This window comes from Pteropus medius, unplaced genomic scaffold (genome assembly GCF_902729225.1).
Source record: "Pteropus medius unplaced genomic scaffold, Ma_sr-lr_union100, whole genome shotgun sequence".
Lineage (NCBI taxonomy): Eukaryota > Metazoa > Chordata > Mammalia > Chiroptera > Pteropodidae > Pteropus > Pteropus medius.
The window spans coordinates 552,968-571,977 of NW_024356397.1; the positions used below are offsets into that span (position 1 = coordinate 552,968).

Sequence of the window (19,010 nt, forward strand, 5' to 3'; positions counted from 1 at the left end):
AAATATTATAAGATGGGGAGTGAGGGGGATGTTAGAAGAATAGGAGCAGCTGCCAAAAAGAGAGGAAGAGGAACAAAAACATCACACAAAGGCAGTTTGGAAAAAAAAATGTTTTATTCCTCTTCACACAGGGCAGTATATGAAGGTGGCCATCTCCCAACTCCATACATCTCTTACATAAAATGCCCCCTCAAATATGCCCAGTTATGTGCCCTACTTCATCTTGGAGAATTGGTAGTTAGTGCGTGGGGCAGAGCCTAATTCTCAGGAAGGTCTTTTGAGATATTTTTGTGGGAAGTTTGGGGTCAAAGGGAAAGGTTAGACCCAAGAGTGGGTGTTCCATCTTCCATCTTCCTGGGGAAATTCAAATCCCGATGGTTTTCTGAAGAAAGGCACCTCTCTCAGTGACCTAGGGAAAGGAAGAGCCCTGACCTACTGCCTGGATATAAGGCCGAGGCAGAGAGAGGATAGGGTTAAGCAGCAGATATTACAGACCCAAGGCAGAGGAGTGAAAAGCATGTGGGGGAGCAAAGGGGACTAAGAGGCCCAAGTCATAAATTCCACCCCCTCCCTAGGTTTGAGCAGAAACTCTTCTACCCAAGACTAGAAAGCAGTTTTAGTTCAGGGACTGGCTTTCCTCCAGGGCACAGAGAGGACAAGCCAGGCAAAGATCCCAGGAGTAGTGAAGGTGGAGAGTTAAGGTAGCCGATCAAGAGATGGACATTCCCACAATGAACATTCACAGACCACAGCAGTTTTGAAGCTATAAGCCAGAATCAGAGTAAAGAATGCAGCTGTGACTGAAATACAGAATTTTATAAGCCCTATCTGATAAAATTTAAATTACTGCTTCTTCCACTCTGTCCCCCTGCCTATGAGCTTTTCCAATCTTTTTTCCAAGGCTAGAGGACAAGGCAGTAAGATGGAATGGGAGAAAACGCTGAGGCCAGTAAGTGGGGCTGTGCTTGAGACTAGACATACCTCTCCTCACCCCACTCATTCTATAGAAAAGAATTCTCCTTCTCTCTCCTTTCTGGACATAAGGGCTGCTGGGATGAAGGTCAGGTAAACATAACGGGAGAAAAACACTCAGCATATTCTTTCTCCTGCTTTGATCTGAAGTGTATCCGCTGCAAAGGGCACAGAAACTGAGAAGAAAATATGGGGGGAGGAACATGGGAGCATAATCTAGTCTAGAAAGGAAGAGGTGCTTCCCTGCCCTGCATTCAAATCTGTTGGGAGCTTTACTCCCAGAACTGCAAAAAAGTGAGAAGGAATGGGAAGTGCCTAGGACTTGGGATGGGTGGGGGAAGGGAGCGGCAGCAACCATAGACAGGATGGAGATTTAAGGATCCCTTGTGATCCCCAAGATGACCCTGAGAGCATCAGTTGGGGGACTGGATGAGAAGTCACAGCAGACATTGCAGATTTTTGAGGGGGTGAGGAGCCAGGAACAGTGGAGTCTTCACCGAAGGAGTGACCACTTGATCTGTTCTTTGGCTGACTGCAGCACCTGCAGGGACAAGGGTAGCATTGAGGGCCTTGCTGAGGGGAGGTCAGAGATGGGGGTTGGGGTTCTCCTTCCCCTCACTTGCCTTCCCTGTCCTTAGAAGAATGGCAAATAGAAAATCCCCAAGGGTAGAGGAATGGAAATAAGCTCTCTAAGGCCCTAGAGGATTGTCAGTTTGGGAAATTGCAAAAAAATTCAAATCCATTGGGAGGATGAAGAGAGAAGAGGTATACCTGGGAGGAAAGAAAAAGACTGAGGGTTACTGGGCATGTTACAAAAGGTGAGGGGTTACCACCTCCAGGTGGACTTCTTAGTAAAAATTCCAAATAGGTAGAAAACAGAATCCCTCTCCCCACATCAGGTAGACAGATCTATTTGCAAAGTAGCAGGATGGATCTGCAAAACCTGCATATGCTAGAATATGCATTTTCAGCTTAGCTCTCATTTGTATAATGAGAGAGAGAGAGAGAGAGAGAGAGAGAGAGCAGAGGAGGAAAAGAGAGAGAGAGAGAGGAGGAGAGAGAGGGAGAGAGAGGAAGGAGAGGAGGAGAGAGAGGGAGGAGAGGAGGAAAGAGAGTGGAGGAAAAGAAGAGGAGGAATATATATGAAGGAGAGAGGAGTGGTTATGGAGGAAAGAGGGAGGAGAAGAGGAGAAGAAGGGAGGAGAGAGAGAGAGGGAGAGGGAGGAGAGAGAGAGAGAGAGAGTGAGAGAGAGGAGAGGGAGGAGAGAGAGAGCTGCTGCATCACGCCATGCAGGCCTGGGAAGTACACAGACCATCTGCTTAAGGCAAGCCTCTGCTGGGGAATAAATCACTGAATGAGGCATCAGGCAAGAAGAGTTTGAAGGGGTTTGAAGGGTACACACCAAGGCTGGCAGACACTGCTCACAGGAGACTGAGATGGTAGCTGGGGTGGGGTAGGGGGCATCTGGCTGTATGAGACCCAGTTCTCTGCAATAAGAGGGAGCCAAGGAAGATGTGTCTTCAGTCTCTAATCTCATTCAGACTTGGTGGGTTGGGATGGAATGCTATTCTAGCCTCTTTAGGAACCCAGTCCATCTGGAGAGGAGGAAGGAAGAAAGTCATACCTGAGACACGGTCTGCTCCGTAAGGGGGACGTCTTCACCCTATGGCACAGAGAGACAAGCATTCAGTATGAGAGAAAGCTGGACTAAGACCTGATTGAAGTTGGGTAGTGGGGAAGGAAGAGGTGGTCCTTTAAACTGAAGCAATGGGCAGAAGCCTAAAACTTCTCAGTCCCTTCTAGGGACTAGTACAGCCACAATTTTACTTGGCCAGAGGCACTGTGAGCAAAAAATGGTCATTTCACCCATCTTCTATTTTAAAGCAAGAGGACTTCTTAAAAGATTTATTCCATTCCAAATAATTAGCAGGTTATCTGATCCATACCTTAGGGGTGGAGGACCTGATTCCCTAGTCAGATAAGACCTTCCCTGAATATCAATATCACTAGGGAAAGGATAAGGGGGAGCCAGGGGTAGTTTAATGGATCCCGCAAGGCCTGATGGGTAATGACAGCATGTTAATTTGAAGAAATAAACTGCTGCAACAGCAGCCTGAGAAGAGGAAGGAGGGAGTTGGTGGAGGGGGACCCTCTCTCTTGCCACATAGAGACATATGTTAGAGGAGAAGATTAAACTATGCAAATGGAGCCCACGGCAGTTAAGGGAGAAGATTTCCCATTACCCGACACTGTCAGCCTTCACTCTGTGGAGGTCAGAGCTGGGACATTCTGTGAATGGGGAGATTTGCTTTGATCAGACAGCTCTGCACCCCCACAATTTGCTGGTGGGCTCTCTCTGCAACCACTATTATCTCTCCTGAGGACTTGGAGCCTTCTAAGGTTAACTCAGAGACCTTTTTCTGATATCACTAGCACCAAAAAAGACTGAGGTTCCGGCAATTGAGTACTTCCTGATGGAGAGGTGCTGTCCTAAGTTTTACAAGACCTTAAAAGATAAGGAAGACACTTGTCTGCCTCAAATGACTGTGATCTACCCCTAAAGGAAGAATAAGTCAACTTCGAGTTCTTTATAGAGTCAGAACCATCAATATTAAAGTTTCTTTTATTTCATTATTGATTCGATAAGTATGCATTAAATGTCCACTCTATGCAAGGACTGGATGAGATGCTAGGTACCAGGTTAGGGGCAAAAATACTGTTCATCTGCTTCTTTTCTTTGGGACAATGACAATTTGAAAGGGAAGGAGAAGGTTGTATGTATTCTATAAGCCCAGACACTTAGATACATTCAGCTGGTGTGGCCCTGGAGAGTGAGTATATGGAGGGATGTAGGGGAATACCCTCCTGCTTACCCTTAATGCCACTCTGTGTACCACTTGCTGGGGATCACTCTCTAGGATCACCCTACAAAGACAAAGAAGAGATCATCATTACTCTGTCCTGAAGGACCAACTTAGTGTGGGGACACTTTAGCCACTCGGCCTCCTTGCCTTAGGATGGGGGCAGTTACTCCACCCCGCTCACCCTAGAGGTCAAGGCAAGTCAGAGAACTCACCCTCCATCTACGATTTCGTCCACAGCCAAGAAGAGCCCTTCCATGTTCTCCAGCAAAGCTCGCTTTTCTACATTTTTCCTGAGTCCCCAAGAAAAGAGAAAAACTAGTCCATGTATGAAAGGAATCCTAGGACACTGATTTAGGATCCTAAATTAGACCAATAAACGTCTCCATCAACCACACAAAGAAGTAAATAAGGTAAATGAGAACTTTTTAGCTAATCCACTCTAAACCCCTTCCTACTCTTGTTTGCTGAAAAAGGATCACGAATGTCAGAGATTCAAAAAATACAATTAATTTCTGACTATTCAAGGGCTGATTATCCAGAGCTATTGTTCTTTCCTATCTGCCATGATGCTGCTCGTGATATTGCTCATAAATGCTGACATCAGCGAGTGGAAAAAAAGGAAATAAACAGAGCTAAAACTCAATCTGGAGGTGGCAGGAGGTGGGGAGGGGTTGATTGCAAACCCTGTTTGCACTCAAGCTGACAAAACTTCTAAGCCTCTTTTGCTCCCTCTCCTTTACTTCCCTCACAAGCTCTGCTCAGACCTTGAAAAGAAGCCCAACTATGGGGCTGGGAACAGTTAGGGCCTGCATGCACCAGCCTCAGATCCGGTGGTTGGTACAAGTGGCCAGTCACATCCGTCAGTTTGACTCTTTCACTACATCATCTGAAATGAAGTTCTATTCATTCACCTGGCTAAGGAATAAATCATCCCCTTCCTGAGGAAATATGAGCCATTCACCCTGCTGATTTTGTGGGGCTGAGAATGCCTGTTGTTCTGCTCCGGTTGGCTGTCTATGCTGGGTTCACTTGGGAGCTGCTAGAGGAATGAAGTTCAGAGCCCTGTATGTTTTCGGGAAAAGTATCTTATATCTTTTTTCTTGCCCATCTACATGGGGAACAGAGGGCTGGTGGAAAGGTGGAAGGGGAGGGTAAATGGTACATTCTTCCTATTCTCCAGAAAGGAAAAAACTAAGCACTAGAACTGAAAAACTGGGAGCACTGCCTCCATTCCCAAGGTACTGATGTTTCATCTGGGACATTTCTCTAAGCATGCCCATTCCCTACTTCTAATGTAAAGAATGAAACCCAGGACAGCATTTTGAGGGTGCTCAGAACTCTGACAGAGCCATGGGAGAATAAATAGAGGTAAAGATTCTGCTCCCTCTCAATCCCATTCCATAGGAGAATTATTCCATAGAGGGAAATACTCTCCTCTCTATCCGGTCTTCCCCATAAGTGAGAATTAGTCTGAAATAATAAGCCCAACTTCTCAAGGTAAATCAGCTTCCTGGAGCCTTTGCTGATTCCCAAAAAAATCCCTGGGCCTTTCTGTCACAAGAATAGTGACTTTCTCTCACAAACAGATGTCAAGAATGGACTGCTCACCTTAGCATCTGGCTCAGTGAGTCGAAAAGGCAGTTCAGAACAGCCATGAGCATCAGCTATTGGGAGACAGAAGAAACAGAAGGATAAGGTTCAAGGATCTGAAAGCTGCTACCTGAAAACAAAACCCTCTAATTCATTAAGTATCAAAAGACATGGACTTTCACAGAGGACCAAAAGCCTAAAGAGGAAAGGAGGGCAAAACAGAAAGAGGATCTGTGGTTTCTCACAGAAATAAATTCTGCCACATGAGCCCACAATTTGATGTCTCTCTTTGATCAAATTGTTCCAACAGACCTTTCCTGTCAGAGTCCTCTACATGTCTTTACCAACTGTGTTACCCGATGTCTTACATAGAGAAATCATTAACCAAGTGATAGCTGAGGTTAGAGTTAGTGGAATGAGCATGGGCTTTGGAGTATGACAGATCTGGGTTTAAATCCTAGTTGAGCCATTTTCTAGATGTGTAACCCTGGGACAATTAGTTGGAACCAAATGCAACTGTCACTTTTGTAGTTCAACAGTGGTCAAATACTAGTAATTTTATATGGTTCTTCATGGTTTGGTTTCCTCATCTATAAAACAAGAACACCAATGCCTACAATTCACAGAAGTGCTGTATGGTTTAAATAACAATGTACTTTACGAAGTGCTTATAGCAATAAGAGCTTAGTAAGAGCTAGTTTTCTCGAACTTTCATTTTTGCCTCAAATTATATGGGGGCTTATTTTTTTCTTATCTATTCTTCTAGAACTTGTTACCTGAGGTAAATAGCTTTTCCTGTGATAGGAAGCAGGTTAAGAATAAATCCAGTCTTCTCAATTGTATAAGTCTCAAGGACTACACTCATTCAGAATTTATGGCTTCAACATGACCCAAAATGTTGGCTAATTGACAAAACTCAGTCAACTGTCGACCATAATAGCAGGAGCAAGCATCCCTCAACTTTGATCATACCACAGAAATCCATCTTAAAACACACTATACAGAGAAGACCATTGATATTATATGTTAGTATGTATTTAAACATATATGGTATCTCCTACACGGAGAAAAAAAAGAAATATAGGAAAACTTCTATTCTAGGTTGATTAATTTGATAGGTCTGTGGTTTAGAAAGTGAGATCAGAGATAGCAAAGAGGGGTGGGGAGCCTCACCTCGTTTTCATAGGAGCTGCCAATCACATAGAAATAGAGATCAATACTGCTTTTATATACTACTGTCAGGCCTTCCAAAAGGGCGATTTCACCTGGGGAGAAAAAAGGTGGAAACAGTGGGTAGCCTGAGAAAAGGAAATGGGACAGAAGAGTTACCAGGAACTCCTGGTATCCAGCTGTTTTGGGCTGAGATAATGTAGGTCATAATGACCCCCAAAGATCGAAGTTGACCTGTTTTTTCTTTTCAGGCAGTAGCAGAAGGGAAGTATAAACTTGGAGAAGTCTAAATGTATCTTCTCCTCTAACCACCCTCCCCCCACTACCCTTACTTCCCTCCTTGAATAAGAGACAGGATACTAGTCGATCCTTCGGAGGTGAAAATGCAGAGCGGTCACCTTTACAGACTTCCATTTACCTGCCCTAATGGATGCGGTACAATAAGCAGAGCTGCAGTTAAATTTGTCAAGTGAGGCTCATAAATCCAGGGACTAGACAGGTAGCTAACAGCCAACCTTCCAGCACGGTATTCCCGCGTGAGGTACACTCACCTCCCCATTACATTTCTGAAAAGTTTATTATATGAGGGGAGGAGGGAAAAAGAGAAAAAGGAGCAGTCATTTTATCCTTCTCTGCAGTCCCGTCACTACCCCCTTCCCACCACGGTTCCTCCAACACAGGGAGTAGTGAAAGGAAAATGACCTACTGTCAGTCCGATGAGTCTTGTTGAAAATGTTCTTCTCAAAGGCCTTTTGCTCCTTGACACTGGGGTAGGTGTCGTCATAGTACTGGTCAGAGGGAAAGGAGATGGGTTGGGTCATTAGCACTGGGAGCCCAGAATGATTAGTGACTGTGTTTTGCCCTGGATCTTGCATTTCTCTCCTTCAAGGCATGTGGTAAGGAAGAAATACGGACATGAAGAAGGAAGAACTACAGAAGCAGGGAATGGGCAGTAAGTAATTGAATATAAAAATAATTTTTTAGGGCCCTGCTCCAGGCAACCCTACCTTACATGTCTAAAACTATAAGGATAGAGGCCTTTAAGTCCTATGATGAGGTTCTGCCTCGTCTGTATTCTAGGAGAGCAATCCTAAGACCACTCTCATCGAGTGCCTCCTAAAAGCTACCCCATGTCAGGGAGCAGTATTAGAGAACACAAAAAGCACTAAAAGCATAGAATACTTCTTGTAGACCCTCACTCATTGTATAAAGCTGAGGAATGAAAAAAGGCTGCAAAAACCTTCTCTAAAGAAAAGCACACCCTACCCTTTGCTCTCTTAGCTTTCTTTTCTGCAAACTGAAAGAGGCAGGAGGCATCTAGCACATTGCTAAGCCCACTCCCAAGCTTTCCCTGGCAAGGGGTGGAAAAGTAGGCTGCTAAATCGCTCTGCTCTTTAGGGGCTAATCCGTCGCAGTCAGCTGAAGACCTATGACAGGTCTGGCATTTAGTAACTGGATAACTGTTTCAAAAGGTGTCCTGCATAGTTACATCCAATTACAGGGAGGAACAGCTGGTGAATTCTAAACTAATCTCTACCTGCTGATTGATTTATGCTATGCTCGCCAGGAGTTAACACACCAGGGACAGAAAAAATTTCTACGGGAGGGGGAGAATATAGAGGGAGAGGAAAGGGGTGTCCTTTCTCTTCTCTTTTAACATATCCAAAGTTAGAAACATCACACTAGGGAAGTCAGGAGGTAACAAGCTTGGTGGTAACTGAGGACCTAGGGCTGGAACCCTGGAACAAGAAAATTCCCTGGAAAACCCCAGGCAGATAACAGGTCGAAGGGAAAGGGACAGGAGTAATGGGCATGGGCAGCCTGCTTCTCACATGTAGACACTGCTTTGTTCTGAAACCAAGGTTCCAAAGTTCTCTGCTCTGATGCTGATAACAAAGGAAGTCAAAGTCTGAGGATGGCAATTAAAGAAGCAAGGCAACTAAGAGACAGAAACAGTTTAGGTTTTAACTGGAGTAGACATGGGAAAGATGAAAGAATTCTTAAAATTACAGTATCAAAGAATGAGTTAAAAGGGCTAGACCCAAGATTCAATTCTCAGAGTCTCTGTCTTACTCCTAAACTGACTTGAAAGGGAATCTCACCTTGGCAAAAAGTCGATCTCCATCATTGTCCAGAATCAGGATGGCTTTGACAGTATACAGGGAGGGTTCCTGAAGAGATAGGAACATACCTTCAGTCCTGAATTTAGGTTCCTGCCATCACTGGCAAACCAGCTACCTTCTCCTACTCTCAGTAAGACTGCAAGGGCATAGAGAGGTGCCTCTGTGAGTCCTCTAACCCAACCCGGTTAGATTTTTGACACTTCCCACTGAGAATGACCAAGTGATAAAAGAACTAAATTGAGGCAGGAGGCATTTTAACAAAGGACTCCAAATCAGCATCAGATAAAGTTTCTTTGAGCCAGACTCACAGAGTGCTTAATCAAGGTAGGTCATGCTGCTACTTCCAAATATTGTGCTACAGTTATTTTTCCAAATTGCCCTCCCTCCCTGGTCTCCCATGCACAGGTGGGTATGGAATATGACCCGATTAATTAATAGGCACTGCACAAGGCTATTTGAAAACAAGGCTGAATGCCCTAGTGTACTTGGAAGTTTCTGCAGTCCCAATGCAGTAGCAATGCAGAGGCATAAAGCAAGCCTTCTCTAAACCACCCACACAGTGAGCAGAACATGCGCGCGCACGTACACACACACACACACACACACCCCAGTTCTGATATGCAGCCCAGTGAGACATCCATCTCCCAAGACTTCCCCTATGATCCCAATTCCTCTACTACACACCGACCACCACCATTTAATTTGCCAGTACAAAAACCAATCTGAATTTTGGAGAAGTTAAGCAATGAGAAGAGGATCTGTCTAAGAAACAGTCTAGGACCTGGAGATAAAAAGCAGGAGAGTTCCTTCACTATCAAGAATCAAATTTTAACAACACTGGCTCTCATAAAGGAATCATAGCTGCAGCCTTAATAGTTACACTCAAACACAAACAACTGCAAAGCATATCACTTTGCAAAAAGCTCCTCTACTGCAACTTCTAGGGAACCAGCTAATCAGGAGAGGGAGAAGGGAGGGGAGGAAGTGGTATATATATATACAGGTATTTGAAGGCTCACATTCCTTGAGTTACTTAACAATGATGATATCCCTCCCCTGTGCTAAAAGACAAGGCTGTTGCTTTGCTATCTCTCTTTCCTGGCTTACGTAGAAAACCACAGTCCTCACAGCGGCCAAATATACTCTCTAAGCATGTGTTTAACAAAGACCCAGGAGTAAGAAGGAAGGAAAATCATTGCCAAGGATCTAGAAACTACAGCTTCTATAAAGGTAAACTGCCCCATGAGGTTCAATAGGTTTAAGGTTCCACGCAAAGAACCAACCCTAACTTGGGGAGTCAAGAATGAGAGTAAAGAGAACCTAGTCTTTTGACAGCAAGTAGATAAAAAATATAAGCTTTCTCCACTTGAATTCTTGAGGACAGTAATTTTTGTGTTTTGTTCACTGATTTATCCCAAGTGTCCAAAACAATGCTTGACATACATTAAACTCTCAATATTTGTTGAATGACTATGAGAATAAAGTAAAAATGTTTTGATGCAATAAACATCTAAGGGACCTTTTTACAATTAGACTTCCAGGTATAGGTAGATTATCTGATGTGACCATTTTGGGTGATACTACTACCAACTTATCTCTCAATACTCCTTAGAGATGCCCACCCTATATACATTACTCTCTGGAATAACAAGACATGAGGAACTCTTCTCTCAAGAGATGAAGAACTCTTGTAAATTCTGGAACCCTGTGTCTAGCAGAGGAAAGTAATTATAGAGTCTCGTCTAATAGATCACAAATAAAAGCAGCTTTCCTAACTCCTAAATCCCCACAGAAAGATCTTCGCATAAAGCAGGCTCAGTTCTATAGCAACCTGGATCTTCAATTCAACAAGAGACACCAATGGGAATGAGTTTCCTTAAAAGAGGAAAAGAAGTCCACAGAGAAGGAAATTTAGAAGAAATAATTTTTCTCACAATCTTTTCCCTGTAAATTCTTGGCTCTGTTCCTCTATCCACATTCACAGCAACCCTAGAGAGCTTCCTAGTGGTTTAAACAGAGCATCGAGCTGAAGCAGATAACTGGTTCTTGCAGCCATGGAGTCTAGCATTCCTAGAAAGAATGGGATCCCAAAGAAAAGAAAAACCCTCTGGCCACCAGCCAACTAGGAGAGTCAGACAATGTTCTTTGTGGCCAAGGAGGTGTGAGTACCTAAAACAGCTGGCAAAAAATAAAGAAACAGATCCCTGGGTTCTGCTCCTGGATAGTTTTACTAGTTTCTTAGAAGATGTTATCAAGGAAACTCTTGAAATAAAAATACTGAATCTTTCTCGGAAGGCTAAAAGACAGGCAAAGGAAAGCAAGGAGAAGACCAGATCTGACTTATTACAGCTCTGAAAGAGGTAGGAAGGCACGAGAGAAAAGGCTGGTCATTTCGACTTCCCAAGGAATAAATAAAACTGAAAATTTAGGCAAGAGCTTTAATGCAGCTTTAATTCTCCATTCTGCTACAGCTGGAGCCAGCAGCTTCTCCTTTACTTCTCCTGCCACCTCCTGACTACAGCTGGTTCCACTTCAGTCTGGGGCCTTTACCTCTCAGTAGTGGGGAAGGGCAGGAGCTCTTCTCAAACCATAAAACCAGACAATTTAAAGGGCCAGAAGCCATTACTGATAATGTAATTTCATTTTTTAAAGTTTCTACAAAGGGCAAGTTTATAAATAACTCCCAGCTATTGAGAAATGGGCTTTCTGGACAATGGACTAAGCTTGACCTTGTAACACATTAAATGCCGATTATTGAGAAAGACCTCACAAGCTTAGGACCATGTTCAAGGAATTTAAAAGGTCTCCCAAATGGGTAGCTGCTAGAAAGCTTTCGAGACAAAGTTCTGTGATGCACTGACTTTCAGAGAGCCACAGCCTGAGTGTATAACAGAACTTCACCTCAAATGCTAATGTTGCCTGGAAATGATGTTCAGGCAGATGGGTTTGTGGGAGGTTGGGTGGCTCAGACGGATTTTCACGTATGTTTTTACTATCAAGAAAACAAGACTGGACTCCTCAGGAGAGCTGAAACAACGATGAACAAGCAACTAGCCTGCTGCAAAGGAGTCTTTGATCTCAACCAGGGGCTTCTGAAGCCACGTGAAAAATATCAACATCTTCCAGTACCCCCACCACCAGCACACAGAGGACTGGAAGGGAAGCGCCATTCCTCGTGCTGCCCCCTGTGGGCCTTGGGATGACCTGCAGCTTCCTAAAAATTATAGTCATTAGCAAAAACATTTAAAAAGCAGACCTTTTAAATATTTGTATGTCTTGTAAGCCAAAATAGGAGAGATGGGCTATGAAAAAGCACTGAATTAAGTCTGTTCACAATGTATATAGTAAAAAAACACTGTGGGGTAAGATCATGATATGCTACCATAAGAGGATTGGGAGAGTATTTGGAGAAGGTAGACAGGATATTTAGGGGCTATGACTGAATACTTCATTTGATTCATTTGGGGAAGGGAGACCAAGAAGTCTTTGTGGAGTTAGAGGGTGCTATCTACAGAGCTGAAAGCACACAAGTAATAATCTAATTGAGGTTCCTAGAAAGTTCTTCAGTCTCTTATAGCCATGCCAAAAAAGTAGTACCCTGGCTTGGCAACAGATCTGGACCAACTAGAAACAAGATGCTCTTCCCTCAACCCTATTTATAAAGCAAAATCAAGACAGTAAAAACCAGAAGGAGAAATTCCCAGATACCACTCCCAGCTCCAGATGGCTAAGCAGGTATTTTGCTCCCTGACTCTGTGCCAAATTCTTTAAAATGAAGAGCTCCTCCGGGATTGAGGGCTCAAATCTGCCAGCCACAAGCCTAGGGATTTCAGGTGAAAAGAAACGAATTAGCTAAAGGCTTTGACAGGGAAGAGCAGTTTTCACATACTACCCAAGGGTTAGCTTAGATTCAAGAAACACAGCTCAAGAAAGGAGCCACAGGTACCAAAGAACTGGCTGACATGAGACCGAATATTGGTTATACAGAGGAAACTGAACATGTCTTGAGAAGGAAGAGAAGGACAGGAAGAGATACCTAGAATCTTCCTGACAGATACAAAATGTGAAAGCATAAACACTAAAAATTCTGACACTAAAGCAGAAAATGTCTCTAAACTCCTAAAATCCTTGCATTATTGTCTGAATCAGCCATTAAGTCAAGTTCTACCTTTCTTCCTCACTGGAGAAATGAGAGGCTAGATCAGTTAATGTTAATACCTTTTTCGAAGTACAGCAGACTCCTTTGATAGGCTTATGAAATTTATGAACCTTGTTACCAGAAAAATAAACATTCACAAATGTTTATGATTTCAAGGAGTTCACAGACCTAGGTTTAGAATTAAATGAGATTCTTTCTAATCATAATAAGATGGTGTGGGAAGGAAATGAAAAAAAGGAGAAATGAGTGATACTTTCATAAATCACCCCTCTCCTCTGCCTAGCACCAAGTAATGACTTCAGAAATATTTGTGTGGCCTTCATAAATTAATAAATATGATTGAGAAAACTAACATAGCCAGCAGGGGGAGCAAAGGTCAGCATCACAGCCTCCAGCTCTCAATGACTGAATTTGGTGGCTGTGAGACAGACAGGACAAGATTACCAAGCACCAAGCTCTTCAGGAATGGAAAGTCTCAGGTATCTTCTTAAATTCAGAAAGCCAGCGTGCTGGAGAATTTTACGCCCAGAGGTCACACAGTCCCTAATTCTTCAACTACTATGGTAATGAAAGAATTACAGAAATATGAGACAAAGCAAGCAGCACTGCTGGCAATAGAAATGAATTGAACAAGCAGAAATCAGAGTACTCTCCACCTGAGGCCTGAGAGCAACATTAGAACTTTCTGCCTTCCCTGCCTGGTAATTCAGGAGCCCTCATTTAAATATCACTCAGCAAAGGGAAAAACCAAACGGGGCTAGATCCATTTCTGATGAATTACTGGTTATGATTTATATTCTGATTTATTCCCAACTACCCCCTCATCTGCTTCTGAAAACAAAAAGCTAGCCTTTAAAAGACTGAGTTGACAGCCTCTGTGTTATCTTTCAATCTATTTGCTCCCCAAAATCAATCCCTGAGGCAGAATTGCTATCCTCTTCTCTAGTTTGTCTTCCACTAAAAACTATACAAATAGAAAAGGAGAACATTGGTAGATAGAGCTATACACGCCAATTGGCTGTGAATGGGAATACTTGTCTTGACAGTGGGAAAATTAAAAGCCAAATAAGGAGACCTAGGCTTCATCTTTAGCACGTAAGACTCAGGTTACATAACAAGAAAGATCTACTGAAGAGACAGGGTGGTCAAACACCAGAAGAGGTGACACAGGCTAGGGAATCTAAGTACAGGAGAATTCTAATAACCTAAGAGAAAGCTTATTCTGTACAGAATCAGGGGAAGCTGAATGTGTGAAGGCCCTTGCCAGTACAGGTATTTAAAATGTACTGCTCGTGGGCACTCTGCCTTCATCTTCCTAATTACTCTAGTATAAATGGGTAGGTAGGCACTGATTCTTTACTCTTTTTCTATCCTTTATTTGGTTCTCTAGTTCTCCTTTCCATAACTAGTTTGCTTGTCAATATCCTGTCTAATCAAGTCATGTCGATGGAGTAAAGTAAAAAACAGTGGCAAACATCTAGATGAAAAAGACCCTAAATCTGTCACTAGGCTCCCTCAAATATTTGGTTAATTGTATTCCTCCTCTGCCACCCAGGGAAGATCTGGCTTCTCAAGGGTCTGGCTTTCTTCATACAGAGGACCCCTCCTCCTCTTTTGACCAAGTGACAGATCTCGTAGACCTCAGATATAATTTATACCTTGCCGGGGACTAACTCTTTCCCCAACACTGTGAAGGAGAGGGAAAAATATATATATAAATATGTCGAAAATCTATAACGAGGTCTTCTTGGAGGGCAAGACATGGGGAGAGTTAGAAGCAGCGTCAATTGCTCTTTGGGGGTTTTAGTTCAAGCCGAGGTCTGCTTCCAGCAATCAACCATTAAAACAAGCCGGCCAGAGTAACAGCACAGTTTATTCTGATCATTTAATTTGAAGTGTCAATAAATTAAACTTCAATCAATTAAACTAGGTGTGCAATAACCCAGATGGACACCCCGACACCAACATAATCACAATAAAAATTTTTATGGCTGCCAGGGACCTCATCGGGGGCAGCGCTGGCACTGCTCGCGCCCTAGCTGAGAAATATATCTCCACAGTGCAGGAACGAGGAGATTGCTTCTCCTAACGAAATGGAGGGGCCAGGCACCACCAAGGACGCAGCTGGGAGAGGGGCACAGGGGACTGCCAGGAATGAGATGGGAGTGCTTCAGGGGCTTAATGTAATTGATACCTTTGCCCAGAGCAGGAGGAGGGGGCATTTAGGCCAAGTACCTCTACTGTTAGTGCCAAAAGAATTTAACAAAAGCCCCATTAAGATGATTCAGGAAGCAAAGGCCACAGAGCAATATCAACCTTTGAGTCATTGATGTATTCTGCATAGTTTCCTCCTCCATATATACACATACATTTGTGCATTTTAAATGCCCTGATTTTTAAATGAGGCTTAGAATTCAAGATTTGGTCATTGTTTTAGAATAAAAATGTTATTAAAGGAAGAGAAAGGATACAAATAAGTCTAGTCCTTAAAGCACTGGAAAAACACTCTGACAGAGAATCAAAAAAGGATTAGGAAAAATGAAATCTAAGAGGAAAGATTTAAGGATCTAGATTGCTAGAGTAATTCAGTTTTGAGAAAAAAGGTAAAGGGGGATTAGGGAGGAAGAGGATAAGTCATAATCTTAAAGATTCCATAGGTAATTAATGGAGAATGGTGACCTGCAGAGATCCCTCTCCATTCACAAGAAAGGAATAACCAGCAGAAAACAGTAGGAGAGGAAAAGCTGAGTCCAAAGATGCAGGTTGGGAGCATTATTATTAAACACTGGTAACAGAAGGAAATAAAAGGGTCTCCTTCCTTAGAGACTACAAGATCTTAGAAATATTAGACAAATGTGCTTGAAAGCTAGGGATGGATTACTTAATTCAAGAAAGAAATGTGACCCACTGTAAAGTACCTAAATGAAGGGAAGCTATTGGTATTTAGAAATACCCACAGTCAGATCAAATTCTGATTGATGGTTCTTCTTGACCCCCTGCTAGCTTACCCTTCCCTTCTTCTCAATATTCTATGGCTGTATGTCTTGTAGTGGTGAGGATCGAAGAATATGCTTTGATTAGCTTTTCCCAGAGGTCCAGCCAAACCAGGAAATAAATTTGAAATGAAGAAGCCTAAAGAAACTTTAGAAGGTGTTTCCCTTTCTAAGGAGTGGCTTGTTAAATACTATCCAGGTACAGTAAACTCTTTAGTTCAGTAGAGAGCTAAGAGAAGATCCAGGGATTCTGCATACTTTTCATAATGAAGATGGTGACTTAAGAATCAGGAGATACTGCTAAGTAGACAGAGGGGAAGAGATCAAAAGGAGCAATGAGGAAGGGTGATTCTGAATCGGATGGATATGCTCACTTCAGCAGCACATGTACTGAATCAGATGGAGCTAAATTTTGTGGCCCAGTATGTGAGGGTAGTGAGAAGAGAAAGAAAAACTTAGGAAATACCACCTATTCTCAACTAGGGTTCCTCATCTGAACCAATGAATTCAGAAAATCATGTAAGTGACTATTTTCTCACTCCTCCCAAGGATGGTACAAAAATAGTGCCATTGTGGATACAAAAGGAAAAAGATGATTCATTACACATAATGAATGCCTTAGGTCATTAGAGCTTAATTTTCTCCTGGAACTCCAGTTAAAAGGGATGGAATGGAGAGAAACGTATATAAATTCTTAATTGAGAGCCCCAAATATATTGAAATTGTAAAGAAAAAAATGTTGTAAAGAGCTGACACAGAGGAGAGAAAATACTACTTTAATATTCTTAGAACTCTGGAGACCAGCACACAAATTGATACCTATTGGTACTTTGCCCCCAACAAAAGCTTTATATTTTATATAACTGATAGTCGAAAATACAATTTTGTACATTGAAGAGGTGGAAGCAGATGATGAGATAAGAGAGAGAGAATTGGTCTGGGATTAGGAATCAAAACCTAATTTAGTTTTGACATTGTATTTAGGAATCAAAACCTAATTTAGTTTTGACATTGTATTTCCTTGAGCAAGTCCTTTTCCCTATACCTTGGTTTCCCCTAACCCCATTACATAGGTTCATCGTGACAAAGAATCAGCATGGTTTTTAAAGCAAAGTTCAGGGGTACCTGGCCAGGTTAGCAGGGATCTGTAAATGCAGCATCTTAGGTACAGATTAAAATGGGTATAAGAAAGAAGCACGTTGAAATACACTTTACTGAGGAAGCAGAGATGGAGAACTGAAGAAAAAATGTGAGAGACTTTCACATATAACACCTTCAACTGACCACTATACGCAGAACCCTTGATAAATGAGTTTCCCCAAGTAGCATCTCCCTCACTCCTTTACCTGTAAGCACATTCCTTTCTAAACAGATGTAGGAAGCAGTCTAAAAATTTCTAAAAACTTCCAAAGGAACCAATTACCTAGAACTTATCCCAGGCTGTTAACTAGTTAAGAATATTGTTTAACTGCTAGGTACAGAAAATATCTTTTTAAAAACTACTCAGTTTTAAGCTTTCTAGCTAGACTTGACCAACCCATATGAGAAGGAATTAACCCTATCTTTGCCATTTTTGAAAGAGGGGAACAGAAACTTGCCATCCTTTTTCACCCAACGAGGATCAGAATGTGTACATGTATTAGAGCTGAAGGAAAGAAAAACACAAGAAAGAGGCCTAGAGTTCAACTCAGTTAAGGAAGGAGCTGAGAACTAAATTCCTATACACACATCTATGTTAATATCTCCAAATTGCAAAAACGCATTGAGCACTTTTGAGAGAAATGCTCTGGTCCAGTTCTAAAGAAGAAGTAATAATGTTTTACTTGTTTGAACAAGCAAAAAAGGATCATATGGACAAGGGAGCTAAAACATCCCTTTAACCACCAAAATTCTCACATAACCAGAGAGAGTTAGCATCCCAGATTCGACAGTAAGAATTTCTAAAGTTTAAACGGGTAGGAAAAAGAACAGAATAAGGAGTCTGATAAAATATTCCACAATCCATGGTAACTCTATCAGATATTCCAGAACTTTGATAGAATACTGATTCTTTATCATGACAAATCTATATAAAAGAGATTAATAGAAAACCAAGTAAAAAGAAAAGTTTTTTGAAGAAATGTGACAGGGAATTATCAACGGAGTGTCAAAAGTGTGACAACTAACAGAGCCTGTGATGACAAACACCTGCACTCTAGTCTTAAAATTTGGGATGAGTTTGGAGGTTTGGGGAAACTCAAATCAGGTATCGCATATAATGCTCAGAATCGGGGTAACCTGAAGGAACCCAATCCTGTACGCTTATAATCCTATGCGTCCAAAGGAATCCATGTGCTCCTTTCAACTTTCCACCGACCCTTGTCCTCTCACAGGCAGAGCTCCCTACTCTGAAGTAAGGCTTTAGCTCTTGCACTAGGCCATACGTTATTCCAGGGGCTAACAGATCCTTCGATCCCCGAGGATTATCCAGAACTCCCCTTTCTATCGCCTCCCAGTCAAACTGAAGCCCGACTCCCGGCCCCTCTAGATACCGCAGCACCTCGGCTGCCCCAGCTCCTACCAAAATCAGCGCCTCCATCTTGCCCCGCAGCTGGTGCTGACGTGGAGCCACAAAAGCAACGCCGCCTCTGATTGGTCCTACGTCCTTATTAGACTCCGCCCAGGATGGGGATTATTGGACTATCGGATGCCAGCTATTGTTCTATTGGCCAACCAGTGTGCTAGCTTGTTTAGCGGAAGCAGGGTGTCCAGCCAGAAGGTGCAGATATTTGATTGTCAGCCCAAACATTCAATAAAACACCAAAACCTCACCACTAAACGGGGCGGGAGGGTCAGTGGGGCGGGACTGTTTCCATGGGGAACAGAGGAAGCGAACATTAATTTTTAATTGGCAGAGTGGCGAGCACGTGATATCACCGGCCTGATTTAGCATATTTATTTATTTATTTTTTTCACTCTTTCAGCACCTGGTCTTTCTAGGTGGTCTCCCATCCAAGTACTAAACAGGTCCGACCCTGCTTAGCTTCTGAGATCAGATGGGATGAGGCTTGTTCAGGGTAGCATGGCGGTTGACTGATTTAGCAACTTTAATTGGTACTTCCTTTAGAGGGCGCTATGTCTCCTTAGCCCTTCACACTG

General features: G+C 42.7%; 1 protein-coding gene across 2 annotated transcripts; it reads right to left on the reverse strand.

Annotated features, from left to right (window-relative positions):
- Positions 1–95: 95 nt before the first annotated feature.
- COPZ1 (coat protein complex I subunit zeta 1) lies at positions 96–18,496 on the reverse strand. 2 transcript variants are annotated; one of them, XM_039862085.1, is made up of 9 exons: positions 18,433–18,496; positions 8,700–8,768; positions 7,304–7,385; positions 6,601–6,692; positions 5,446–5,501; positions 4,050–4,127; positions 3,847–3,898; positions 2,598–2,636; positions 96–1,513 (listed from the first exon to the last, which is right to left on the reverse strand). In XM_039862085.1, exons 1-9 carry the CDS (start codon positions 18,448–18,450, stop codon positions 1,466–1,468), a joined length of 534 nt encoding a protein of 177 aa, XP_039718019.1. In that variant the 5' UTR covers positions 18,451–18,496; the 3' UTR covers positions 96–1,465. The 2 variants fall into 2 exon arrangements, with proteins under 2 accessions (XP_039718019.1, XP_039718018.1); XM_039862084.1 differs by lacking the exon at positions 96–1,513 and adding an exon at positions 2,380–2,460.
- Positions 18,497–19,010: the final 514 nt, after the last annotated feature.